At 36.9% G+C, this 27,369-nt stretch overlaps 5 protein-coding genes and 1 long non-coding RNA gene across 10 annotated transcripts in view; 3 read left to right on the plus strand and 3 right to left on the minus strand.

The window, feature by feature from the left end:
• On the plus strand, window positions 1-2,173 carry MESR6 (misexpression suppressor of ras 6). The gene is made up of 2 exons (XM_089468847.1): window positions 1-768; window positions 865-2,173. Exons 1-2 carry the CDS (start codon window positions 273-275, stop codon window positions 1,764-1,766), a joined length of 1,398 nt encoding a protein of 465 aa, XP_089324973.1. The 5' UTR covers window positions 1-272; the 3' UTR covers window positions 1,767-2,173.
• On the minus strand, window positions 87-3,628 carry CNPYb (FGF signaling regulator protein canopy b). The gene has a single exon (XM_089468860.1). The coding sequence runs from the start codon at window positions 3,626-3,628 to the stop codon at window positions 2,966-2,968; it is 663 nt and encodes a 220-aa protein (XP_089324986.1). The 3' UTR covers window positions 87-2,965.
• Window positions 2,381-5,040, plus strand: LOC149269259 (spermatogenesis associated 6-like protein). 4 transcript variants are annotated; one of them, XM_089468857.1, is made up of 3 exons: window positions 3,732-3,851; window positions 3,969-4,159; window positions 4,202-5,040. In XM_089468857.1, the coding sequence occupies exon 3, from the start codon at window positions 4,300-4,302 to the stop codon at window positions 5,002-5,004; it is 705 nt and encodes a 234-aa protein (XP_089324983.1). In that variant the 5' UTR covers window positions 3,732-3,851; window positions 3,969-4,159; window positions 4,202-4,299; the 3' UTR covers window positions 5,005-5,040. The 4 variants fall into 4 exon arrangements, with proteins under 4 accessions (XP_089324984.1, XP_089324982.1, XP_089324983.1 ...); XM_089468855.1 differs by having other exon boundaries at window positions 4,213-5,040; XM_089468858.1 differs by lacking the exons at window positions 3,732-3,851; window positions 3,969-4,159 and adding an exon at window positions 2,381-2,870.
• Gem2 (Gemin 2) lies at window positions 5,001-6,011 on the minus strand. Its single transcript, XM_089468859.1, has 2 exons — window positions 5,687-6,011; window positions 5,001-5,630 (listed from the first exon to the last, which is right to left on the minus strand). The coding sequence occupies exons 1-2, from the start codon at window positions 5,900-5,902 to the stop codon at window positions 5,070-5,072; spliced, it is 777 nt and encodes a 258-aa protein (XP_089324985.1). The 5' UTR covers window positions 5,903-6,011; the 3' UTR covers window positions 5,001-5,069.
• A 1,606-nt stretch (window positions 6,012-7,617) lies between these two features.
• LOC149269261 (uncharacterized) lies at window positions 7,618-25,642 on the plus strand. Its single transcript, XR_016269682.1, has 3 exons — window positions 7,618-7,936; window positions 10,457-10,515; window positions 24,769-25,642. It is a non-coding gene; the product is annotated as an uncharacterized LOC149269261 (long non-coding RNA).
• Window positions 14,218-27,369, minus strand: part of LOC108620540 (uncharacterized) — a 31,851-nt gene continuing 18,699 nt past the window's right edge. The window contains exons 3-6 of one of the 2 annotated variants that reach the window (XM_089466767.1): window positions 24,714-24,820; window positions 18,521-18,802; window positions 18,079-18,141; window positions 14,218-16,436 (exon numbers count right to left, since the gene is read on the minus strand). In XM_089466767.1, the coding sequence (XP_089322893.1) occupies window positions 15,264-16,436; window positions 18,079-18,141; window positions 18,521-18,802; window positions 24,714-24,719 (1,524 nt within the window). In that variant the 5' untranslated portion in view covers window positions 24,720-24,820 and the 3' untranslated portion in view covers window positions 14,218-15,263. The remainder of the gene's footprint in view (window positions 16,437-18,078; window positions 18,142-18,520; window positions 18,803-24,713; window positions 24,821-27,369) is intronic. The other variant, XM_089466768.1, reaches the window with a different exon arrangement.

The following is a 27,369-nucleotide window of genomic DNA, read 5'->3' on the forward strand; positions in this document are numbered from 1 at the left end:
ATATTTTTCCATCACTAATGGGTTTATTAGCTTTTTGTCTTGTCTCTCTGCCTCCCACTTGCACAATCCCACTTTTTCCCCCCAAAAAATCGTTTTCGACTGTATTTGTATTGTTTGCATTAAAACAAACGGCGTCGAACGCCGAGTGTCGAGGTCGTCTGCCTTGCTGATATATATATCTATTTTTTTGGTGAAATATAGTCTGCGTCATTTCGCACGCGCCGCCAACTGTATCAAAAGAGTTCGAGTAAGATTTAATTCAAATTGCAACGATGGAATCGGATACGACGGAAATAGAAAGTACGGCGGCAGCGGCGGCGGAGTTGCAGACGCCGCTACAAAGTGAAAGCGTTGTGGGCGGCAAGGGGGAAGACAAAATCGAAGGCGACGCGACACCTCCGCCTCACAAGCGACAGAAAACCGAAAAGGATGATGATGGAGATACAGATGAGCCGAAGGAGAAGCCAATAGAAGAGTCCGAGGAGCAGGTGCCTCAACTGGTTGCCGTGGAGCGGTCACAGCTCAGCTTGCGTCAGTTCAATCGCATACCCGTCTTCATTGTGGACTATCACAACGATGTGCTGGAGTTCATCTACAGATGCCTGGCCTCACGGCATTTGCTGCTGGAGCGTAATGTCCTGGTACATTTCGATTCTCATCCGGATTTGGTGGTGGATCGCGATATACCAGCCAGCGCCAGCTACGACAAGGACGTTATGCTCAACGAGTTGAGCATCGAGAACTGGATTATGCCCACCCTTTATGCAGGTAAGACAAAGATTTCAACAGAGCTAGTAAGGAGAGAGAGAGCGAGAGAGAGAGAGAGAGAGAGAGATACCCATCTCCTGTTCCCCATCCCCTTAGGTCACTTCAATCGCGTTGTCTGGCTGAAGAATTCGTGGTGTCAGCAGATTCCCACAGGCAAGCATCAGTTCAAGATCGGGCACAAGGAGGATCGCATTGGTGTGGACTGTCCGCTGGACTATTTCATATCCGAGGGCAACTATTGCACCAGCGACGAGCTGCAGGAGGCGCGCTCTGTGGAGCTTCAGGTGCACGATGCTGACAGCGAGGCGCTGGATCCCGCAGAGTTTCTGTCGGAGAAGGACGCTGGGGCCTTTATATTGGACATTGACTTGGACTTCTTTAGCACATCGAATCCGTTTCTGGAAATCTACAAAGATGCCAATTGCTATGAGCAGCTGACGGAGATCTTTCACTTCGAGAGCGTGGAGCCGGCCAAGCGAGCGGGCACAGCCACCATTGCCGACTTTTGTGCCACAGCGGAGACGCGACAGAAGCAGCTGGATGCATTGAAGCGCATCTTCTGGCATCTGGAGGAGGAGCGCACCTTTGATGGTCTCGAGCGACCCGACGAGTCAGTTATCACGCCCCAGGTCTATGCCAAAATTCTCCATTTGGCCGAGCAACTGCAGGCGAAATATCCGGATGATGAAATCGATTGGCTGCTCATCTTCGACTCGGGCAGCACCACGGATAACAATGGACTGCCCCATCATATAAGCACCACCAAGGAGCTGGAGGATTACTTTGCGCACTTTAAGCGTTTCCTGCAACGTCTGCCCGTTCCGCCCGTGGCCATCACAATGGCGCATTCGGCCCGGGATGACTACTGTCCCCAGGATCAGGTGGCGTTCATCGAGGAGCAGGTGCTGCGGCTGCTGCGCGAGGTCTTTGGCGACAAACTGCACGAGAAGGCCATCTTGCACTACATGGACGATCCGTGGGATGTGATGAAGCTCTAAGCATAATTCAGATTATTCAAATAATCAATCAGAGATCTGCTCCATGTGGATCGACAGCACCAAGTCGCAGCATACGAAAAAGAAGAAGAAGAACAAGAAGAAAAAAGACTAGACTGCGTCCTTTTCCTTCTTTGTGTTCTTTTCTTTTGTGTTTACTCAATGACTGACGCTTGCAACGAAACTTCTAAGTGATTCCACACAACTGCAGCACGAAAGATGAACTAAACTAACTACTAACAAATTACTTATTTTTTTACATTAATAATTATAAACATACGTAACGTATTTATTATACACAAAACGGAAACGAAACGATACACAGTTACAATACACATACATATGCTACATTTATATGAAGTCCTTGAAGCGTGATTATAAATTAAACGCAATAAAATCAAAGAGAATAATTACAATGTGTACTGTGCTGGTTAACTGGCTGCTAAAGTACATGGTAATTTTACTTTCGACTTGAGCAAAAAGTATTTTAATTTCATTTGATAATAATTTAATATGAATTGAGGTGAGGTTTATAAGGTAAAGTAAAAGTTTCTCTAAAATCTATGGAATTTGTGAGATGGATTAATCTTAATCAGTTAAAATTTACAACGCAAAAGTTTCTAGTAGCTTGAAATCAGATTTTTTTCTTTAAGTAATATTATTTTAAAGACATTCCATAAAACAGTTCTATTTATAAAGTAATTCTCATAAATTTCATATTCATTTCTGCTATAGAAAGTGCTATAAATGGAGAAACTGTTCAAAATGAATCATAGTTCCAATGAATTCTTTAGGTAACCTAAATTTAGATATATTAAAACATAAATAAGAAACTTTTGACTTATTTGTAGAGCAACATCAATTTCGAAGAGATATCCTAACGAAAGTTAAAGTTCATGTTACATTTGCTCTTTATCACGTTACAAAAGATCATCGTGTAAACGAAAGTTGTATAAAAATATACACTATTTGGATACCATCCCCACACATGTCGATTTCCGGCCACCCCATTTGTCAAGGGCTGCAAATGGAATTGCGCTGCCAATCGATAGTGGGTCAGTTACATTTTGGCTTTCAGTCAGCTCGGAAGCTTACGGAATGCAGAGAGTAAGTCGTCTAACTTCACTACAAATGCTTTGATCACTAAATGGCTAGGCTTAGGATAAACTGCAATCTCTTTAAGACTTAACTAACGCGCTCAACTACAGCTCTTCCTTGTCGCCTTTGGCCTTGCGCTTCTTGTTCTTGGGCTTTTGCTCCTCCGTCAGCTGTTCCTTGAGGCATTTACGCTCCTCAGCGTGCTTCAGCACATGATCTTCGCAGAGATGCTGCTGCAGAGACTTCTGTTGCTGCTCCTTGAAATACCAATCGCTGATGGCATCCTCGTATTGCTCGAGCATGTTTTCGCACTGGGTCTTCATTTGGGTGACCTCGACGGGCGGCTTGTCCCACAGCTCATAGGGTATGCCCAAATCCACCTTTACACCCTTGTCCACCAATCCGTGCAGCGTCTGGAAGGTCTGCGACATGCCCTTGGCGAATCGTGTGCTATCGGTGCGCTCCTTGTGCAAATTATACTCTAGCACACGCTCGCACACATTCTCCAGCGATTCGAGCAGACGCAACTCGCTGCGCCTGTATTCGGTGCGCTTCTTCGGCCGCACATCGTCCACGGAGTAGCCGATTTCAATGACATCGTGCGATTTACCGGTCTCGCCCAATCGCGCTTCCAATTCAGCGGCAAGAATTTTACAGGCTTCGCAGCGATTTGCATAGCGCACGCCCTGCTCCTCCTCAGGCGTTTGTTCACAATTTGAGTCCCTTAGGAGGACCAATAATAAAAATATGAATAATTGACGCAACATTTCCAACAGCTGTCAATAATGTAATCAAAGAAACTGACGTGGGATAATTGATTAAAAGTAGCCGTATTTATCTCTGCACTTCTTCATTTATTTTTGACATTCACACGGAAATAAATATGTTCATTTGTAACATAGTTATGTAGCAGCGGTAAAGCTTCAATTTCAATTATTTATTATATAAAAATCGTGTCTTTCTCATAAACATATTACTAAATAAAAATAGGTATAATAATATTGTCAATAGATGATTTAATTTTATTTATGAAATTCACGATATTTGCTCACACATTGTCTTTTGGTAATAATGTTATCGATTATTATTCGTATCACTTATCGTTAGGTAGGCGCGCAATATTTAAAATTTTGTCTTGGTGCCCTTGGCAACGTTCTTACTGTCAAAACAAATACAAATCCCCAATCCCCCAACCATTGGATACAAAATGCTAGTGAAAATTCGAACACTTACTAAAAGCACAAATTACAATGCCACACAAGAGATTCTATATGCGCCTAGTGCTGCATCTACATGCGGTTTGTACTACTTTATTCACAAGGTTTAATATTAATTGCCAGATTTTGTTTAGGTGACCTGTCCGGGCGTCTGGCTGTGCTCCCACGGCAGTTTGGAGGCCACTATCAAGACACTGGGCTACTATTTTCGTACTGGCGCCATGGAGCCGCGTTTCCCTATGCTCTGTCACGACGAGTTCACCATGGAGGGTTACTTCAAGGGTGTTAACTCTATAGATCAGATGCGGGATATGCTGAACTCTGAGCAACTGGAGATCACTATGTGGCAGAATGGACGTCGATTGGCCTACTATTTGGGTAGATTGTCAGACCTAATGCAGCCACCTGTGCCGCCTCTCAGTTGCGAACACTCAGCTAATGTCCAGCTGCTGATGAAGGCCACCTCTGCTTTTCCGGGCATTCTGGCGCCCAAAGTGGAGATATCAGCGGAGTTGACCACGCGGGACAAGCATCGCAAATGCTGCAAAGTGAATCTGGAGCGGGAGATAAGCAATCGTCATGCACAGAGCCGTTGCCTCAGTCGCCTGGAGCTGCCACGCAAACAGAAAACTGTCTGCCATTCGAAGGGTTCAAATTGCAGCACCGACACAAGCCTCGCCCGCTCAACGAGCAGCCAACTCTTGTACGAGCAGCAGTCACGACGGCTGTCCTCCTGTTCGATCACCACACGACACAGCTCTCAATCTCTCGCGAGCCTCAGCACCATCTCCGACTCGACGCAGTGCAGCCACTCGAACTCAAACTTTCGCTCGCAGTCCAACTCGTTGGCTGCAACAGTCACATTTGAGCATGAGACCAATTGTCACATCTGTCAAGCGTACAGCAGGTTCTACGAGAGCAGTTAGGAAACTATAAATATATTAGCTTATATTTTGAACAAATTGGAAATTGGATATTGAACTGAATCTTCTTAGAGGTAAACGTTAAAGTCTGATTGCGCAAAGCATAGGACAATCAATGTAATCATAAGATTATAGGGTGCAGCACGCTCCACTTCCTGCGGTTGCAGCTGATTACGCAGCAGAACACAGGATCGAGCTATGCAGCGCAACGTGCTGAACACATGCGGCTCCAGTGGCAGATGAAGGCAGACCAGGTTGGCATATAGCCAGCGCGCTAGCCAAGCGTCATGCAGTAGATCTATGGGTTTCGTGGCGTTGGCTGACGTGCTGGGCTCATCGGCTTCAAGCGATGGCCCCTGCAGCCATTTGCTAAGCATCTCCAGCAACATCTCCAAATCGCTTTGACTGAGCCGCAGCAAAATACTCAGCAGCGGCTGCTGCGTGCGACAGAATTCCTGCCATTTATCTACGTCTGCTGTGAGCGGCGTCTCAATGCTCTGATCGTATTTATGTGACTTCAATTCCAGACGCAGTGCTGCAACGCGTTCGCGTGCATTGTTGAAATTTTTCACTTGGACATCGCGCCATTCAGGCGTGGGCAACAGACACCTGTGAGGCGGCAAAGGTGGCTGCAACAGTTATAATAGTTAGACTCATATTAACATGGGAATACCCCAACACTTACGCTGCTTAGCATTTCATATCCGTTGCTTGTGATATTATTTTTGATTTTCGCGGAACGCTTTGTCACCACGGCGGGACAACGTTTGCGCTCGTAGAGCATGTGTGTTAGGTACTCCTCGCCAGATTCTGGCGGCTTCTGTGGATCAAAGTTTTCATCTGGCTCTCGTATTTCCAGGGCCTGTATTTGAAATGTCTCCTCTTCAGTTGGTTTTTGCATTTTTATACTTTATTTTACAGTTGGTCACTTTATTTAGCCGGCAAAAGCGAACCGCAACCAAGCGCGCTAGAGATGAGCGGCATAAACGTAGTGATTGCACATGAATATTCATTTTCATAGCATTTTTAATATACAGATGATTAGTAAATGTGTTATTATATCCAAATTAATATATACAATATATTTATTTAGTATATGCATAACTATTTAGATAAATTTAGCAATATAATTGAAATTTTAAAGTATCTCGCAAATTTCCGAGTCATTGGTGCAATAGTAATCGATAGCTACTGCTCTTGCGATATTTTTAGCAAGCGGTAGACCGCCAAATATGGAAATCGATTAGTAGTTTAAAAATATTTAAACAGGATTGAGAAAGCATTTTGAATTTTCGTTAATATAATAGAACTATGTTTATATTATTTGATTGTTGAAAAATTAATGAAATATTAACCGGCTAACCGATTATGATGGCTAAAGATTTAATATAAAATATATTCTTGCTTTTTTTGTACATCACAACAAACTAATTCATTTATATTATAGTATATTTGGCTTTTTATATACTCCACACTGTATTCACATTTTATGATACTTAAATTTATTGATTCTTTCCGCTCATTTTCATATTACTCAACATTTCATTTATATTATGTGCCCGTATATAAATTCGCAAAATTTGCGTACGCAACAGGAAAGCACTTGTGATATTGTCAAGCATAAAAATGTTGTCAGTTTGCTCAGTTCAGTCCCTTTATGCCTGTGCGCCCGCTACAAACGCAATCACAATACCCCACTTGGGTAAAGCTAATAATAGGCTATAAAAAGGTCATTTCATAATTGTCTTACGACGACGAAGACTCAGGTGCCGACAGGGACCCCTTAATGTCCATGCGGACAGAGAGCCTTTTGTGTGCCAGCCATAAAATAGTCGTAAGAATGAGAGTTGGCTCCAATTAGCTGTCAAGCGCAGTGCCTGGGCAACCTGTGGATTGGCGAATATCCAAATATGAGAGGGCGGAGTCTTCTTTTGCCACCATTGTCCTTGCCCGCAGCGCTTTACGCTGGTCGTTGCCATCCATTGAATCAGAAGCCGCCGCCAGCAAAGTAGTTACATATCAAAATTGTTTATTAAATTATTCTTACGACGCTGCATGGCCAGTTGGCATTGCCAACTTAAGTGAAATTTAAAATTCATTAAAAAACAGAAACAAAATCGCTTCCAGACATTAGCCACGGGGCACAAGCAAACGAAAACAATAACAAAAAATTACGTGCACGAGATTCACGTAAATAGTTAGGCTATAAAATTATTTAAAATGCAAATTGCAAATTTAGTTAACAAGAGAGAGAGAGAAAATAAAAACAGCAAACAAAATAAGTACATTTTCTTGTAAACTGTATTTCTCTGTATATATGTATGTATATTTACTCCATATAAATTATACACAAATTTATTTATATATATACATATATAGTATTTATACAATTTAAAAATATTTTTGTGTAATTAATATATTTATTACTGTTTGTATATTAATGTGTAACTAATTTATTTATAATTTTTGGTATATTAACTGCACAAATATATGTATATAAATTTACATATATGATATGCAATTAGATAATTATTTTTAAATAGTTTTACAGCCTTTATTTGTTATATAGAGTATACGTTTTATAAAACTACCATCCTGACTGGTTTACATCTGCTCTCTTTGCAGGAAAAGAGCTGAGAGAGTCGTCAGACAAAAATGAAACAGAGGTATGAGTGGAAATGATCTCACTATGTGTTTCTACCTCACTAGCTCTTCGTTTGCCTGTGTGAGTGGCTAGCGATCGACGAAGCTCCATTCCCATTTGTCGTTTAATCGAGTGAGAGCTCTGCTTGAGCTCAAGAGAGTTGACTTCGACATAAGGTGGGAGTTTCGTTCTATATAAAGGCGAGCTCTCTGCCTTGCCGCTGAAGTTGTGTCTGGGAGCTGCTTGTGATTAGTCGTGCAGTCGGTGTGCGCTTCTTCTTATCGGGATCTGGTAAGGAATTGAATATTTTATATTTTAATGCAATTGTTTAAATAAAAATAAGAATAATATTTATAATATGGGATAGGACATAGCCTTCGAAAATGTTTGCAATGCAAATTTGTATACGTACATTTATATATAAATATATATACATAATTTATTTATTTATTTATTTATTTTTTTTTTTTTTCATTTTTTGTGTGCCAACAATTATATAAAACTTATGCCATAAATTTATTTTTAACTGATGTTACCTATGGATTTTCAAGTGACATATTCATAATATTTTTATTATTATTAATATTTTTTTTTTACTTTTTACAAAGCTTTAAATTACAAGAAAAGTTTTTGGGTCCCTGCAGCGCAAACCAAAAGGGTTAATTACAATTAATGTTAGTCAATTTGCTTATTATTTATGGTAAAAAAGGATACCTAAAATAATAATAATTATATTAATTTATATTACGAAACTTTGACACTTTATTTAAGATTTTAAAAGAATTTGGGCTTTCTTAATTGTTATATTTAATATTCTTACAATCAAATATGTACATAATATATGTATAATATATGTATGTATGTACTTGAATTTGAAACAGTCAAAGGAAAAACTCGTCGTTTTGTTCAAGGGTATCTACTCGTCGATCACTGCTGATGCAAGTGCTACCGTTTTTGTTGCACTGTTGCATGAGTTTTAGGATTTTTTTTAAAGCATGCTTTATGGTTCGCAGCATGCATATTTCAGCAGTTAAAATGTATGAAACGAACTAATTTCCATTGCTGGAGGAGGCAGTTTTGTTGTTGTTGTTGTTGTGACAACGCATGCATAAAAATACGAGTGTGTGAGTGTGTCGCTGTGTGTGTGTGTTTGTTTGTTCGTACATGTGTCTCTAAGGCCCAAAAACACACACATACACACACACATCCGCAACCACACTCACACCCACACCCACAGACAGAGCAAAAAATGCTGTGTATGAGTTTGTGTTAGCCAAAAGTTATTTACCCGCAACATTTTGTGCTGTGCGGCTCTTTTTAACCTTTTTGCTGTGTATCTTTAATCAATTTTAATTGAATGCCATATGGGTCAAGGGTTAAGGGTTTGTGAAAAACTCAAGATGTTAGCCATACAGCTAAATGGAGTTTTGGCCAGGACATATACATATAAACTAATTTGAAGACAGTTTTTGCATATGCATACATTAAAGAAAGTAATGCTCATACTCTAAAAATGTGTTGGGTTTTATTCTGAAATATTAATATGAATATAATGATATAATATAAATATTAGTAATTTTATCAATTATTATAAATTGTTAATATATTTCAATACTCAGGCAGAGTTAAGCTGTTTGTTATTAAGAGGAACGGATCTTGGTCAGGATATATTTGATTTATTTATAAGTTATTTTATTGTTATTTTTATATATGTATACATTAAAATATATGTCATACTTTTATTTATTTGCCAGCTTGCTCATCATATTATTATTGTGACTCTTCTGACATTATCTCAACTATTCTCAACTATTATAAATTGCTAATAAATTGCTTTGCTCAAAGCCCGTAGGCTGTATTCGTTTTGGCCAGGAATTTCCATATCTGCATGCTTCACTTTGGCCTCGCCCAAAATAGCCCCCAAAAGTTAGATATATATATAATTCTGTCTACATATACATATGCAGCGTGCAGTCTTGGTCGCCTCGACAATTTTTCAATTTTTCAAGGCTCACAATACTCAAGGACACATGCTCAGAGTCAAGGTTGATTCGAGTGCAGAGTCCGTTTGGCAACAAGTTTCACAAAAATATATATACACATATATATTATGTATATATGTATATATATAAAAAAAAAAAAACAAATTCCAGCAACACCTGCGACGTGGCTGTATTTGCTTTGCTCTCAAGGCGCTGCATGTGTGTGCCTGTGTGTGTGTTTGACTGTATTTGTGTGTGTTTAACCTACGTCGTTGCCCACCGCTTAACTGCTTGCCTACCCACTTTTCAAATCATCCACATCCGCAATCGCATCCGTCGCTTTTGCAACCTTGAGAGCTAAAAATATGGCCCGGCCCGAGCCATATCAAAAGGCAAAAATGTTGAGCATTTTTAATGCAAGTGCCGCGTCGGCTAACACAAACGGAGCGACCGCATAAAATGGACATTTATATTACACTCACATATGTAGATATTTACATACGGGTCTGGGGGCATTCCCAAAATCAAATTTGCATAGACAGAACACAAATTGTTTCATATTTCTTATTTAGTTTAGAATATATAGTGTTTTAATTCATACATATTTTCTTAACTAAGTTGTGTCTATTGTATTATTTTATTTTATTAACTAGTTTTGGAGTGGCTGGGTTTTCCGCTTTCTTAATTACCAGTTAGTCATAGAAAATAAATATATTTTAAATTAATATTCCGATATGTACGAGCTTAAAATTTTGATCATTTCTAAACCATAAATTAAAAATAAATTATATAAATATTTAAATATAAATTACATTTATGTTATTTTTAGCAGACGATAAAGAAGCTTGCCAATAAGAACAGCTGAAGTTTCTTGAAATAATTACACAGGTTAGTCATTTTCATTTACTCGCAGAACTCCAGATTGCTAAAGTATCAGATAAGAGCAAAGATATTGACATTATAAGGAAACCAGCTCTCCTGCCTAACAGCAACAACAAGTTAGATTACAGCCTCTGAGCCTCACAAGAATTTAAGGAAGCTAATATATTGTAGAATAGAATAAGGTATAAAAGAAAACGCCTTTTAGTTAATAAATTCTCTCTTTTCTTCTTCTCTCTTAATAAATTTCTCAAACAGCACACCATATTAATTATAGTTAAAGAAAATAATTATTTTTTACTAAAAGAAAATAGCAATTTCATTGTAAAATTGTTTTTAAGAACAACATCAACATACATTTCTTTAGAGCTTTTGCGGAAAACATCGATATTCGCATTATCCACATGTCCGTGTGAGTCAATACAGTGGCATATATGTATGTATATATGTGTGTGTGTTTATATATGTATATGTGCTCACACGTACACTGCTATTATATTCCGCAAAAGTCTCGTTTCCGGCCAGAGTATTGCCATTGAAATGTTGCCTCTGTTTGCTGCATTTTCTCTCTATGGATATTTCCTTTGGCTTGCCTTTCTTTTCGTATGTTTTTTTTTTTTTGCTCGCCTTTAATTATGCACTAGACTCGCACAAAAGCCAAAAATGGCACCGCAGAGGACAGCAAGCACAAGCGGCAGTTATTTTTATGCTTTTGATATGCTAAGAATATGCTGAGCTGTTTGCCATTCAACCGTTCGTGCATCATGCTGCGGAAATAAATTGAATATTTGCCTTTGGCAGTTGTCTAGCCTTGATGGATGTCTGCTAGGTGTGTATATATATATATGTATATGTATACGTATAGTAGCTGGTTTTTATAGTAACAATTGCAATTCGTTGCCGCTTACTGTCGTTCAACTTAATTTCATTTGCCAGAGAATCAAATCAACGCACATATAGAGCAGGAGAGTCTCAGCTTCCATTCGTCGTTCTGTGACTGTCTAATTTTCTGACACATCTAATTGAGTTTGTTTAATTATTTAGATTACGATTTGATCAGGAAATGTGCTTTGCCAAGGACGAGCAATTTATCAGAGAAATCGTATTAAGCAGCTCAGCAAGCAGAGACACAGATACGCATAATAGATGAGAATTGTTTGACTAAAACTTCTAACAGAGATTGTGCACAGATGTATGTGTATATGTATGCATATATATGTGTGTGCATGCCTTTACCATTGGATTAAATCGTTTCCATTTATGTCTTGCACCACAAAATATGCCAATTGCAATTTAAACTTTTCATTCTCTATCGAAATCGATTTTATATACATATATATATATGTGTATGTATGTGTGTATGTATGTATAAACAAAGTTGTTATGCAAATGAGAATGCTCAGCTGGTATACCCTAGACATATAGCTCTCCCTCTGGCTGGCAGCTGGGGCTACAACAACAAAATTGCACTGAGTTAAATATTTATAGCTTGGCTGATGATGATGATGAAGCACGAGTCTCTATTTATCTATACATTTTTAATTTATTCTATAAATTTTTAATTCCAGGATATTCTCCTAGTTCTATGTTCACTTTTTTGTTAAGTTTATTTTCAATTGTTTCAATTGTTGTTGGTATTTCAACAATTTATTATCGTTGAAATGTCATTGGCATAATTTATAATTTACACTTCAGTAAACATTTACGACTTTTCATAGTTACCTGTGTATTGAAATTGGCATTTACTAACGATTTTAATTGTCTGCAATATACTCTTGGTGTGCTTCAATTATTGTTTTCCCTTGGCTACACTTTACTTTATTCTCGTTTGGCAATTAATTTCATTAACCATCATTAATCATCATTCATCATTATCTATCAAATGTGTGCTAATGCGATTTGGGATAGCAGTAAAAGTTTTGCTGAAATGGAATCTTACTTTTACTGGACTATAAAACTTTTAGTATTGCCGTGATAGAAAATTATATATATCAATTCTTTGTTTTTTGTAAGCAGTTTTCCTAATTTTCCTGAAAGTTACTTTTTATATAATTTTGTGCTGAAATACAAACCTTTCAGAGTTTTCCTGAAATAAAATTTTTTATATATGCATTTATAAGTTTTATTAAAATAAAAGAAAAAAAAAAAAAATAAAATAAAAAAATTATATATAATACTATACTTTACTGAAAGTATGACAATAAAAATTGTAAATAAATAGATTTAATAAATTTATTTTTTTTTTGAAAATATTTATTGTTGCACGTTTCAAACTTATTTCAGTTACAGTTGTTGCGGCTAATTAATTTTAAATTAATATAATTTTTACTTCTTGTTATTTTTGGTAGCTTGGGCTTTGGCTTCGGCTCGCTATCGTGGACATTTAATATTTATTTGCATTTACATACATATATTTGCCATAAATATTTAGTTATGCCAGCAGCCCAAACGCGAGGCCTTAATTAAACATGAATTAACGCGAGCGTTTGCAACAAGTTTTTCATTTTGCATTCCGTTTCTTAATTATGCTACATTTTCATTCATTATACAAATAATTTATGCATTTATATTTATATATAAGTATGTATATATAAAAAAGAGAAAAAAAACTTAATTATATGCCAGCATTTAAGTTTGTATAGAATAATTTGTTGTTTCAATTTAAACATTTAATTTAATATTTTGTTTCGCTTTCTTTCCTTTTTTTTTTGTTGTATTTTATTTATTTTTCTATAAAAACATCTGTGTAACATTTAAGCCAAGCTCATAGAAAGTGGAAAGTGGAAAAAGGCTCTGAGAGTTTAAGAGGTGTGTGCTTTAATTTAATTTAGTTTTTGTTAAAGTTTCCATTTTTGTTGTTGTTGTTTTTGTAAAATTGTTAGGAAAGTAAGGCAGCAAGTTATAAATGAATTTCGAGTTGGGTTTGTCATTTGGGTAGAGTAAGGCAGCAAGTTAAGATTAGAGAGAGTTCTTGTTTCCATTTGTATTTCAGCAAGTGCTTCACAATTAAGCCGCTTAAATATACTTTTATAAACATTTAGTTGATATATTTATCTTTTTGTATATATATATATATTTATGTATATAAATAACTACAATATTTATTGAAATTTGTATGCCTTGTTAGTTTAGTTAAATATATTTAGCCATCTATCAACTCAGTACAAATTTTGAATAGCTTTTATATGCACATCTAGTTTAATTTAATTTAATTTAATACAATATAATTTTTATATAATTACTATATTTGTATGCCTAATGTTTAATATTAAAATAAATAATTTGATTTAGGACTTCAAATCGGCTGTTTACAGTGGAAAGGATTGTTCAATAAATAAATTTGTGTTAATGACAGAGAAATCGATGTCTATAATATAATTGATATGTATTAGAAAATAAACTATGTTTTAATTAAATATAATAAATATCATAACTAAAATTAATGAAAATATGTACTAAAAATGTTTTAAAAAAATTAAATCTAAATAAGAATAAAAAATATTTGTAAATATTTTAACTACCTGTTACTGGAAAACTAATTAAAAATATTGTTTGATAAATGAATAAATTAAATATTTGTTCAATATAATTTATATAAATTATTTATGATATATATATATATATATATATATATATATATATATATATATATATATATATATATATATATATATATATATATATATATATATATATATCAATATGCCTTAAAAATATGTGTGTGCCTTTTTTTTCAAATATAATATTTAAAAAAATATAATAACAAAGTTTATGTGATATATTTAAATAAATATTTATAAAAATGATATTGCATAATATATGATTTATTATTAATATTATAAAAATTAAATACATTTTTGTAATGTGATTTAAGCATTTTCAAGTTATATATAAATTTGATATGAATTATATATACGAAATATTTGATTTGATTTTCCCTTCCAGCTGTCAGCCATATTAATATGTATAGCATTAAAAAACTTTGAAAACTATAACACAATCTCTAAAATATTTTAAAGAGAAATAGAAAATTTTATTAAAATTTAATTAGAAATGTTCACTAAAAATTTGTTTATTTATTAAACCTGCTGCCAATTAAGAAAATGGGATTTTGCTAAATGTTAAATTCGTTTTTCAAATCAAAAAAATACATTTGATAGCTCAACAGTTAGTTAGTTAGGCACTTTAAATAATGAAATGAATTTTCTTAGCTATAAAAGTAGTTTGCCTACACTAAGAAATGCGAGAAGAAACACGCGCGTTTTCCTAGCGATTTTTGGGTAACGCGCGCGTTTTGCTAGCGATTTGGTTGGCGCATTCGCCAGCTGAAGCACTTAGAACTTTATATTGATATACAAAAAATTGGAATGTAATATGCTTAACTATGATAATGCTATATTTATTACCGCAATTGAAACACTTGCAAGCGATTAACTTTTAATAGTTTTTAAGCCTTGATCTTGTCCTTGTGTGTGTGTTTGTGTGAGGAAATTTGTTTGTCATCTGAAAAGTTTATCACAAATTTTTCGTTACTGCATTTTACAATTTCCGTCTGACTACTACTACTGAGAGTCAAAGTCAAATTCAAAGTCTGCCTGCTTAAGGCCCAATTGGCTCCTGAACCCCGACAAGTGTTTGCCCAGACTGCGGCCCGCCGATGACGTGGTCAACAGGAGCGAGCTGGAGGCATCCACCTCGTCCCTGGTGGTCGTCTGATATGTGACGGAGAAGTCTGGCGTCGGGGCCAGGAGCAAACCTCACGTGCGCACAAATTTGTACACTATGAGAAATACCATAAAGGAGATGGCAACCAGGACGACAGCGGTAACAACCTTGGCGCACGTATTCAAGCCCGATTCGTGCGGATTTAGCGGCCTGGAACTGGTGTGCGTAGCCGATCTCCGGCGCTTGGTGGCCAGACCGCGCGCCAGCGCTGGAAATGCCAGCGACTGTGTGAAGGTCAGTTTGTGTATGGACTCGCTGAGCGAGTAGGGACCCACAGAGCCGCGAGCCGCCGCCCGGAGCAGCACGTACTCCAGATCGAGTGCATCGAAGAGCGAATAGCGGGCGGTCATTGTCGATGAACGCCGTCGGCCGTCGTGTTGATGGCCGTGTCGCGAGTCACGATCGGATTGTGGCTGCAGCCAGGGATCGGAGACTCGCTGCTGTGCGCCCGCCGCGCCGACAGCATAAGCGGAGGAGGAGCAGGCGCCGCTGCTGGCGGTGGCAATGCCGCCACTGCTGCCACCACCACTGGCAGCTGCCACACCCCCGCCCAGGCTGACCGCTGCCACGGATGTCAGCGACGACGTCGTCGACGACGAGGCAGAGCACAAACGCATATTGGTGGCCAGTCCATTGTCATGAAACTCATTCGCATCCTCAATCGATGTCTGATCCGGCGATGTTTGCGCCCGTTCCAATGCAGCCGCATGCTTCATCCGCAGCGCAAACAATCGAGCATGATCCGGATGCAGTAGCGCGCTTGATTTACGTCGATAATTGGCCGCACCGCCGCTGGGCACCACACAGATGCTGTTTCGCATGTGCCGGCGACCCAGCGATAGATTCGGCGAGCCCTGGGTGGGCGTGCTCGTGGGCGACACATGGCATGACCGGCCGCCCGAATGGCCGCCGGGCAGACCGTGTACGCCCGGTGGTGCAATGAATGCATTGGGCGAGGGCGAGGCCTGTACTGAGTCGATGCCCGAGTCGCCAGCGTGCAGGGTATCACAGTAGAGGGAGCTGCGACGTTCCGTTCTCAGTGTCAGGTGATTGTTGCTGCGCCTGGTGCTGATGGAGTTGTTGCTGTCGTTGTTGTCATTGTTGCTGCTGCTGCTGGTGGATGCCACATTGGTGCTGCCGACGCTCGTCTCCACAATGGCGGGAAAGATGAAGGATTGGCCATCCGCTTCGCCGCGCGGTGAGTCCTGCAAATGGCAAAAGAGTTGAGCCAAGCGACAAAACAAAATTCGCTCCTTGAGGTGCACTGGATGGATTTTCGGGGATTCTTAAGCCATTTGTGCGGGGAGCAGCTGTGGGTGGTAGTTCTCTGCTTCGTTTTTGGTTAATGTGTTCAACGATTGTTGATGTGGCTTGTTCGTGTGTTTCATATAAGATTATATATATGGTATATAGTATATACAGGGTGTCTAATATTTACGGGTTAAGTCTTCGTTAAAGTTTAGATTGTTTATGTGCCAGGTTTAATAAAAATGTCAAAGATTTTCAAATTTACTTTAATTTAGTGGAAATTAATTGAAGAAATATACATTTATATAATTTAATTTCATAAAATTTTAAATTAAATAAGTTGACATGAGTATCCTTCACTTTTTTAATTTAATTAGAAATTTTTGTAAATAAATTTCAATTTGAAATTTGTATTAATAAAACAAAATGAGTTTATATTAAAAAATCAGTTTTTCATGTATTTATTATAAACTCAGGTGAAAAAGTTAATTTGGTATGCAAAATAAATTGTATTTTAACAGCTCAATTAAAAAGCTGTTGAGGACATAATCTGAATAAATACAAATTTGTTTTATGTCAATTAAACTAACAAGATATTTTCTCTTTAATTTCGGCTGAAAACAAATGGCGAAAATTAAGGATTCGGAATAAAAAAAAGAATAATATTAAAATTAAAGAAATAGTTTTTCCATAAATTTACGGCAAACGAATTCATTAATTGATTTTTCATTAACCTAAATTTTAGTAAAAATACTTTAATAGAAAAATAATATTATAAACAACAAATTATTCTTATTATTAATTTCATGTTAAAACAAATAAATCAAATAATATAATTAAATAATAAAAAATAAAAAAAGTTATATTTATATCTAATATCTTATTAATTTGAATGTACGTATATTCAATGACTAAAAATAAACAAATAATTTAAATATATTTTAAAAATTAATATTACTTAATAAAAGGATACAAAAAATCTTATTAAATGACAATATATTTTTTAAATTTCTAATATTTTAGCATGCGCTAAAATAAATATAAAATTAAAATATATACAAATATAGATATTTACTATATAATATAATCACAATTTATGTACATAAATGCCTCTTTAATATAAAAATTCAACTCAAGCTCTATACAAAATATTAGTATTAAAAAATCCCCGATTTTTTGTGCATAGAGATATATATTTATTAATAAAAAAGGCGAATTCGAGAAAAATGGTCCACAAAAAACGTAGTCTATTTAACAAACGTGTTTTAAATACGCAAAAAACCTCAAGTAATATGGATGGGCTTATATATATATAATTATTTTCATATTGGGTTTTTACACAGATTGGTCAATATATTTGGGTGGTTTCTTTTGGGAAAATGCGAGCGAGTAGCTCGTTGTTTTTTGAATATTTATATATGTTAATTAGGGCATGCAAAAAAATCTACGATTTTAATTGTAGGATTGGAGTAAACGTATTAATAATAGTTGGTATTAAAAAACAGAAGACTAGAGCGAGAGAGACAGAAAGAGAGAGATGGTGTGTGTGAGAGAGAGAAAGAGATAGAGACTTGATGTATTATAGGAACGAAAGCATACCCGCTGGCCCTCGGGGCCACTGTTACGGCGCAACTGTACGAAGCCCTCCTGTCGCAAAAGCGGCTACCAAACCAGAAACAAACCAGCAAAACGAGGAATCAAAACCAAACCAAACACGCAACGCACACACAGAAACATATCGTTTATAGTTTTTGTTGCACAAGTGGCACATTGGTTGTGGGTGGGGCCGAGGGGGTTAGGTAAAAGAGGAAAGTTTGAAAACAAATTAACACAAAACGCACAACATAACCTCAACAGTAAAATGAAAAACAAAATAAAACCAAAATAAAATTTAAGAAACTGGAAAAAAAAACCAAATGTGAAACAGAAATCATTTTTCGTTATTCGAACTGACATTTTCACAGTTCACACACACACACACTTGCACACACGCAAACAGATAGAAGCGACAACAGCGAGCGTGTGTGTTGGTTGTGCCTACCTGGCTGGGCCACACCTGCAACAGCGGCAGCGAACAGGATGGCTTGCTGCTGCTACTGCCCGATGCCCCGTTGGCAGCTGCCACCGCCGCCGTAGTCGAGGAGGAGGTGGTGCCCGACCCCTGGGAGAGGCTTGTGTAGTGCAGATGATTGAAGCGCTGTGCATCGCTGCTGGCTGGCTTCGTCCGCGTCGGACTCTCATAGCCCGTTGATTCCTCCGATGATGTTGTTTTTGGCGAGCGCCAGAATCGCTTCAAGCGCAATTCGCGCCTTTTTTCTTGTTTCTGCAACAACGAAATACAAAAAGAGAAATAAATAAATAAATAAATATCTGTATCTGTAATCTGTATCTGTATCTGTATCTGTATCTGTATCTGTATCTGTATCTCGTATCTGTATCTGTATCTGTATCTGTATCTGTATCATGTATCTGTAATCTGTATCTGTATCTTTGTATCCTGTATCTGTATATGTAGCCTGTATCTGTATCTGTATCTGTATCTTATCTGTATCTGTATCTGTAGCTGTCTCTGTAGCTGTATCGGTATCTGTATCTGTATCTGTAGCCTGTATCTGTATCTGTATCTGTATCTGTATCTTGCCATCTGTATCTGTATCTGTATCTGTAATCTGTATCTGTACTCTGTATCTCGTATCTGTAATCTGTATCTGTATCTGTATCTGTATCTGTATCTGTATCTGTATCTGTATCTGTATCTGTATCTGTATCTGTATCTGTATCTGTATCTGTATCTGTATCTGTATCTGTATCTGTATCTGTATCTGTATCTGTATCTGTATCTGTATCTGTATCTGTATCTGTATCTGTATCTGTATCTGTATCTGTATCTGTATCTGTATCTGTATCTGTATCTGTATCTGTATCTGTATCTGTATCTGTATCTGTATCTGTATCTGTATCTGTATCTGTATCTGTATCTGTATCTGTATCTGTATCTGTATCTGTATCTGTATCTGTATCTGTATCTGTATCTGTATCTGTATCTGTATCTGTATCTGTATCTGTATCTGTATCTGTATCTGTATCTGTATCTGTATCTGTATCTGTATCTGTATCTGTATCTGTATCTGTATCTGTATCTGTATCTGTATCTGTATCTGTATCTGTATCTGTATCTGTATCTGTATCTGTATCTGTATCTGTATCTGTATCTGTATCTGTATCTGTATCTGTATCTGTATCTGTATCTGTATCTGTATCTGTATCTGTATCTGTATCTGTATCTGTATCTGTATCTGTATCTGTATCTGTATCTGTATCTGTATCTGTATCTGTATCTGTATCTGTATCTGTATCTGTATCTGTATCTGTATCTGTATCTGTATCTGTATCTGTATCTGTATCTGTATCTGTATCTGTATCTGTATCTGTATCTGTATCTGTATCTGTATCTGTATCTGTATCTGTATCTGTATCTGTATCTGTATCTGTATCTGTATCTGTATCTGTATCTGTATCTGTATCTGTATCTGTATCTGTATCTGTATCTGTATCTGTATCTGTATCTGTATCTGTATCTGTATCTGTATCTGTATCTGTATCTGTATCTGTATCTGTATCTGTATCTGTATCTGTATCTGTATCTGTATCTGTATCTGTATCTGTATCTGTATCTGTATCTGTATCTGTATCTGTATCTGTATCTGTATCTGTATCTGTATCTGTATCTGTATCTGTATCTGTATCTGTATCTGTATCTGTATCTGTATCTGTATCTGTATCTGTATCTGTATCTGTATCTGTATCTGTATCTGTATCTGTATCTGTATCTGTATCTGTATCTGTATCTGTATCTGTATCTGTATCTGTATCTGTATCTGTATCTGTATCTGTATCTGTATCTGTATCTGTATCTGTATCTGTATCTGTATCTGTATCTGTATCTGTATCTGTATCTGTATCTGTATCTGTATCTGTATCTGTATCTGTATCTGTATCTGTATCTGTATCTGTATCTGTATCTGTATCTGTATCTGTATCTGTATCTGTATCTGTATCTGTATCTGTATCTGTATCTGTATCTGTATCTGTATCTGTATCTGTATCTGTATCTGTATCTGTATCTGTATCTGTATCTGTATCTGTATCTGTATCTGTATCTGTATCTGTATCTGTATCTGTATCTGTATCTGTATCTGTATCTGTATCTGTATCTGTATCTGTATCTGTATCTGTATCTGTATCTGTATCTGTATCTGTATCTGTATCTGTATCTGTATCTGTATCTGTATCTGTATCTGTATCTGTATCTGTATCTGTATCTGTATCTGTATCTGTATCTGTATCTGTATCTGTATCTGTATCTGTATCTGTATCTGTATCTGTATCTGTATCTGTATCTGTATCTGTATCTGTATCTGTATCTGTATCTGTATCTGTATCTGTATCTGTATCTGTATCTGTATCTGTATCTGTATCTGTATCTGTATCTGTATCTGTATCTGTATCTGTATCTGTATCTGTATCTGTATCTGTATCTGTATCTGTATCTGTATCTGTATCTGTATCTGTATCTGTATCTGTATCTGTATCTGTATCTGTATCTGTATCTGTATCTGTATCTGTATCTGTATCTGTATCTGTATCTGTATCTGTATCTGTATCTGTATCTGTATCTGTATCTGTATCTGTATCTGTATCTGTATCTGTATCTGTATCTGTATCTGTATCTGTATCTGTATCTGTATCTGTATCTGTATCTGTATCTGTATCTGTATCTGTATCTGTATCTGTATCTGTATCTGTATCTGTATCTGTATCTGTATCTGTATCTGTATCTGTATCTGTATCTGTATCTGTATCTGTATCTGTATCTGTATCTGTATCTGTATCTGTATCTGTATCTGTATCTGTATCTGTATCTGTATCTGTATCTGTATCTGTATCTGTATCTGTATCTGTATCTGTATCTGTATCTGTATCTGTATCTGTATCTGTATCTGTATCTGTATCTGTATCTGTATCTGTATCTGTATCTGTATCTGTATCTGTATCTGTATCTGTATCTGTATCTGTATCTGTATCTGTATCTGTATCTGTATCTGTATCTGTATCTGTATCTGTATCTGTATCTGTATCTGTATCTGTATCTGTATCTGTATCTGTATCTGTATCTGTATCTGTATCTGTATCTGTATCTGTATCTGTATCTGTATCTGTATCTGTATCTGTATCTGTATCTGTATCTGTATCTGTATCTGTATCCTGTATCTGTATCTGTATCTGTATCTGTATCTGTATCTGTATCTGTAATCTGTATCTGTATCTGTACTCTGTATCTGTATCTGTATCTGTATCTGTATCTGTATCTGTTCTGTATCTGTATCTGTATCTGTATCTGTATCTGTATCTGTATCTGTATCTGTATCTGTATCTGTATCTGTATCTGTATCTGTATCTGTATCTGTATCTGTATCTGTATCTGTTAGCTGTATCTGTATCTGTATCTGTATCTGTATCTGTATCTGTATCTGTATCTGTATCTGTAGCTGTAGCGGTATCTGTATCTGTATCTGTATCTGTATCTGTATCTGTAATCTGTATCTGTATCTTGTATCTGTATCTGTATCTGTATCTGTTATCTGTATCTGTATCGGTATCTGTATCTGTATCTGTATCTGTATCTGTATCTGTATCTGTATTCTGTATCTGTTATCTGTATCTGTATCTGTATCTGTATCTGATCTGTATCTGTATCTGTATCTGTATCTGTATCTGTATCTGTATCTGTATCTGTATCTGTATCTGTATCTGTATCTGTATCTGTATCTGTATCTGTATCTGTATCTGTATCTGTATCTGTATCTGTATCTGTATCTGTATCTGTATCTGTATCTGTATCTGTATCTGTATCTGTATCTGTATCTGTATCTGTATTCTGTATCTGTATCTGTACTGTATCTGTATCTGTATCTGTATCTGTATCTGTATCTGTATCGTATCTGTATCTGTATCTGTATCTGTATCTGTATCTTGTAATCTGTATCTGTATCTGTATCTGTATCTGTATCTGTATCTGTATCTGTATCTGTATCTGTATCTGTATCTGTATCTGTATCTGTATCTGTATCTGTATCTGTATCTGTATCTGTATCTGTATTTCTGTATCTGTATCTGTATCTGTATCTGTATCTGTATCTGTATCTGTATCTGTATCTGTATCTGTATCTGTATCTGTATCTGTATCTGTATCTGTATCTGTATCTGTATCTGTATCTGTATCTGTATCTGTATCTGTATCTGTATCTGTATCTGTAGCTGTATCTGTATCTGTATCTGTATCTGTATCTGGTATCTGTATCTGTATCTGTATCTGTATCTGTATCTGTATCTGTATCTGTATCTGTATCTGTATCTGTATCTGTATCTGTATCTGTATCTGTATCTGTATCTGTATCTGTATCTGTATCTGTATCTGTATCTGTATCTGTATCTGTATCTGTATCTGTATCTGTATCTGTATCTGTATCTGTTCTGTATCTGTATCTGTATCTGTATCTGTATCTGTATCTGTATCTGTATCTGTATCTGTATCTGTATCTGTATCTGTATCTGTATCTGTATCTGTATCTGTATCTGTATCTGTATCTGTATCTGTATCTGTATCTGTATCTGTATCTGTATCTGTATCTGTATCTGTATCTGTATATCTGTATCTGTATCTGTATCTGTACAAGCGGTATTTCAACTACAGCTGGAAAGTAAATGGAATCTGAATATTCTTCTCTGTGTTTGTTTGACTCTGTTCATGTTAAAGTGTGACCGCATACATGTTAAGTAAACCAAAATGCATTTGCGCTCAGGCGCCAATAATATTTTTGTTGGGCGTTTCATCCCCCCACTCCCTCGTGTTTGTGCACACCTTTCGGCACTTTTTCATTTGGGATTTCGTTCAGTCTTTTTCGCTGTGTGTGTATTTTATTTCCCCTTTGTATGGCGCTGTATTAATTTGTTTGCTCGACTTCTTATTGCAATTTATGCACGTGGGCAAAACAACTCACTGTGATATGGCAATAAAAACCAACAACAAATTGTAAGAAAAACTTTTTTTTTAAATTAATTTTTATCCGAATAAATAAGTGTGTTGACAAAGTCAACCTAACATAGTGTGAACATATACAGATATACAAACAACTTACGATTAATAAACTTTAATGACAGGAATTATCTATTGTCTATTGACTATTCTTTTAGTATATGTCATTTCATTTTTATTCAAAGAAATCCTTTATGCCTTAATTATGTATGTTTACCTCATTAATATTTTATTTTGTTTTCAATTTCTAAGAACTATGTATATGTATATTTATATATGCCTTTACGGTCTAGCTTTATATATACATTTTGACATATTATATTGCGTTTAGTATTAATAAGAAAACTAATTAATTAAATCGTCATGCACGAGTCGTCAGCACATGCAAATAGTTCATGGTGAAATAATGCCAAGTCACTTGAAACGTTGTTTTTTCTTAAAAAGAAAAAAAAAAAAGAGAGAACTGTATAATTATTATGCCCCAGTGCAGCAAACGCGCATTAAGGTCTTAAAATAACTTTAGCACCCTTCAGTATAAAATTACGTGCAAAGTTAATTTGCGGTTTTTAAAGTAAATATATAGAGAGAGTATATATACATATACAGTGATTCACAGCTTATTTCAACCAGCACCTCTATCAAATCTAAGCTATTGGGTATATCAAAAAAATTTAAGCGCAGGTTTTTAGTGCGATGTTTAAACTAATACAAAATTAATTAATTGATTTTTAAAATATTTTTTTAATATTTTAAATTGCTTAAAAACTAAAAAATGAGACCAAAACAGTTCCACGGCATTTTTTGATGTGCTGGTTGAAATAAGCTGTGAACCACTGTGTATATACGTGTATATATGCTTAAATCTGACTAAATCTAAATTAAAAAAAAATTATTCTAATAACTATTAAAATGTTTGTCTAGGTACTTTTTTCATAAACTACAAAATTAGACTACATGAGGCCCCATTCTATATAAGTGATTAACGTTTAATGACATAAGACTCTCTGCAGAATTACGAGGAATTCTCATGTTTCTACGACGATCCTTTACGTCTGCCATCAAATTTGATAGCCAGCCACATAACTCAGATTGTTTCTTGGTTTTGTTTTGTCAAAGCTTGTTGTTGCTCATATGTTACCTGCATATTTTGTTAATATCAAATCCGTTTCATATGTTTGGTTTTTCATCCCCAGTCTGTTGTTGGCGCAAGATGAAAATCGATGGAAAACTGCACAGGCATAAATTCTGAAAAGAAAACCAGAGAGAAAAATGAGATGAGCGTTAAGCAAGCAAGCAAGCGAAGAAAAAAATAACAAGTGAACGTCATTTGTCTGTAGCCATTGGCAGCATCGTGTTGTCTCCTAGGAGCTGCGCTACACATGCCATCCAAATGGAATGCACACACAGACACACAAATACACACACAGTCATGCACCCATGATGAAATACATTTCAATTACTCGCCAGAATACAAGCAAACTTTTGACATGTTTTATTCGATTTGAGCAACTAGCATGGGGCATAAATGGATGGGAGCTCGTCGACGTCATTATTGCCGTTGCAGGAAGTGCGCCTTGACTGTGGCACATTAACACATGGCACAAGGACAATGGCGAACGGAGAATGGAAAATGGCGACGATGCCATTAGGGCTTGACAAGGACATTTGAGTCAAACGAAATGCAAACGCACGACCATAGACTTATGTATATCCCCAGCCCCATTTGCCAGGCAGCCAGGCAACCAGCCAGCCAGTCAGCCAACCCGCTAGCCTTCTAGATAGCCATTGGTCAAGTTGAAGGACATTGTCTGCAACATGGATGAACGCTACTGTAGTGACAGAAAAAAATAAATCAGCCCCAGCTGTTCCCACAGCGTGTGGCTTAGGGGACTTGGCCAGGGCTTTGCCTTCGATTGGTCTGATTAGTGCTCCAGCTCGTACTTGCAGCTTATTATTAGTTTGGCGAATGCGTAGGCACTCTGCCCTTCGGATCAAATGCAGCTCTGGCTAATTGAAATCGGCTGTGGGAAAGGGCATCGATGCGTGTGTAAGGCTTACGGGAGTCAATTTACAGGGGATAGCAAGGCCAGTTACCAGACCTTGAGAGCTTTCAAATGAGTAACAAAGTTTTTCTTTAGTAATTACAATTTAAAAACTTTAAGTTGTTCTACTTCAAAAAGAAGAAGTAGCTGCAAGCAACAAAAATATATGAAATAAGTTTACAAACTTAAGCTTCAAACAAAGGGGAATTTTCTGTTAAGATTGAATGACTGGGAGATATCCTTTATCCCTGTATATGTATTTAGGACTAAAGCAAACGTTTAACTTTTAGAAATTAATATGCTTACGATACGGAATTTTAATATATTTTCCGTGGGAGGCTTAATATATATATAAGTAAACTCATGACTCATAATAAAAAGAGATTGCAAAAGCCATTGTTAGAGTGAGAAAAGAGGCTTAGAAAGAAGAAAGGGGAGAATGATAGAGATACGAAAAGTGAATGAAAAAAGCTTGATAGATATATAGAGATTCAGATAGAGAGATAGATGGAAAGATGTTTAGATAGAAGGAGATATAGATATAAAGATATATACATATACAAAGACAGACAGAATGAGAGATAGATACAGGGAGAGATAGAAAGATGGAAAGAGAGAGAGAGACAGATAGATATACAGAGAGTGACATAGAGATAGACTGTGAAAAGCAAACCAACTTCTACATATTTATAAATTCTCTAAAATCACTAATGCTGATATACATACATATATCTGATAAAGGAAGTCTGCAATACTAACCTATATACATACATATATACATCTATTACATATAAAATACTTTGTGCATATTCTCAAGGATGTCTAATCACGTCCAATCAAGTCTAATCAAGTCAATCTAATGAATAGCCCCACACGCTTGGTGACAAAATAATTAGATTCATTTCAAGGGTATATTTGAAATTCAAATAAAGTCCAGTCCAGCTGGCTGGTTGGCTGGTTGGCCTGGCCGCCATACAAATGGCTGCGATAGCCACAACAAACTGAGTTGACAGTTCCCACACAAAAGCCAAGTTTCACCTGACTTGGCCCCGTGCTCGGCTCGATTCGCAGCCATTCAGTGGCTGGCAGCGATTGCTTGCTGCATTTCATGCCGATTGAAGGACAACACGTGGTTCCCCGCCCCCCATCCTCCACCATACACACAGCCGTAGCCTCGACCCCGAACCCCACACCTCGGACCCCTTCCCGGATATAAAAACATGCACGTTTTTGCGCTCGTTTGTGGCTAGTCGCGGCCAGAGTCGGACCTGAGGGGTCCTTCATTGTGCGCGCCATGTCAATCGATGTCAACAAGCATTTACAGTGCCATGGTCAAGGATTCGTCTGCAGGAGTTCTGCTGTGAGTTATTGTGCGATTGTGTGTGTGTGTGTGTGGCTTGGATGGCATATCAATGATGTACAGCCATAAATCGTGGATATACTTTCAATTACGGCTGCGCCGCGGCTAGCGCCATAAAGTTTTTCGCCCAATGCCTGTCACGATAATGTCCTTTTTTCTTTAGCGGCGCGTCCTTGGAGCGTGTCGTGGCATAAAACTAAACTAAATGTCTGATCCAGCCAGCTGTCTCCCGACTCGCTCTCTTCCTTAAGCCCAGGCACGGCAGCAATTATACAAATGGCCACGCCCCCGCAACGTCTGCTTGGGGAGTCGTCGACTAGATGGGACTGCGGCATCATGGACAAGGGGGGGGGGGGGGGGGGCTGTGTAAGAGCATTAAGGGGGTTTCGAGC

This window comes from Drosophila arizonae, chromosome 4 (assembly GCF_054131065.1).
Source record: "Drosophila arizonae isolate 15081-1271.41 chromosome 4, UAZ_ARI_1.0, whole genome shotgun sequence".
NCBI lineage: Eukaryota > Metazoa > Arthropoda > Insecta > Diptera > Drosophilidae > Drosophila > Drosophila arizonae.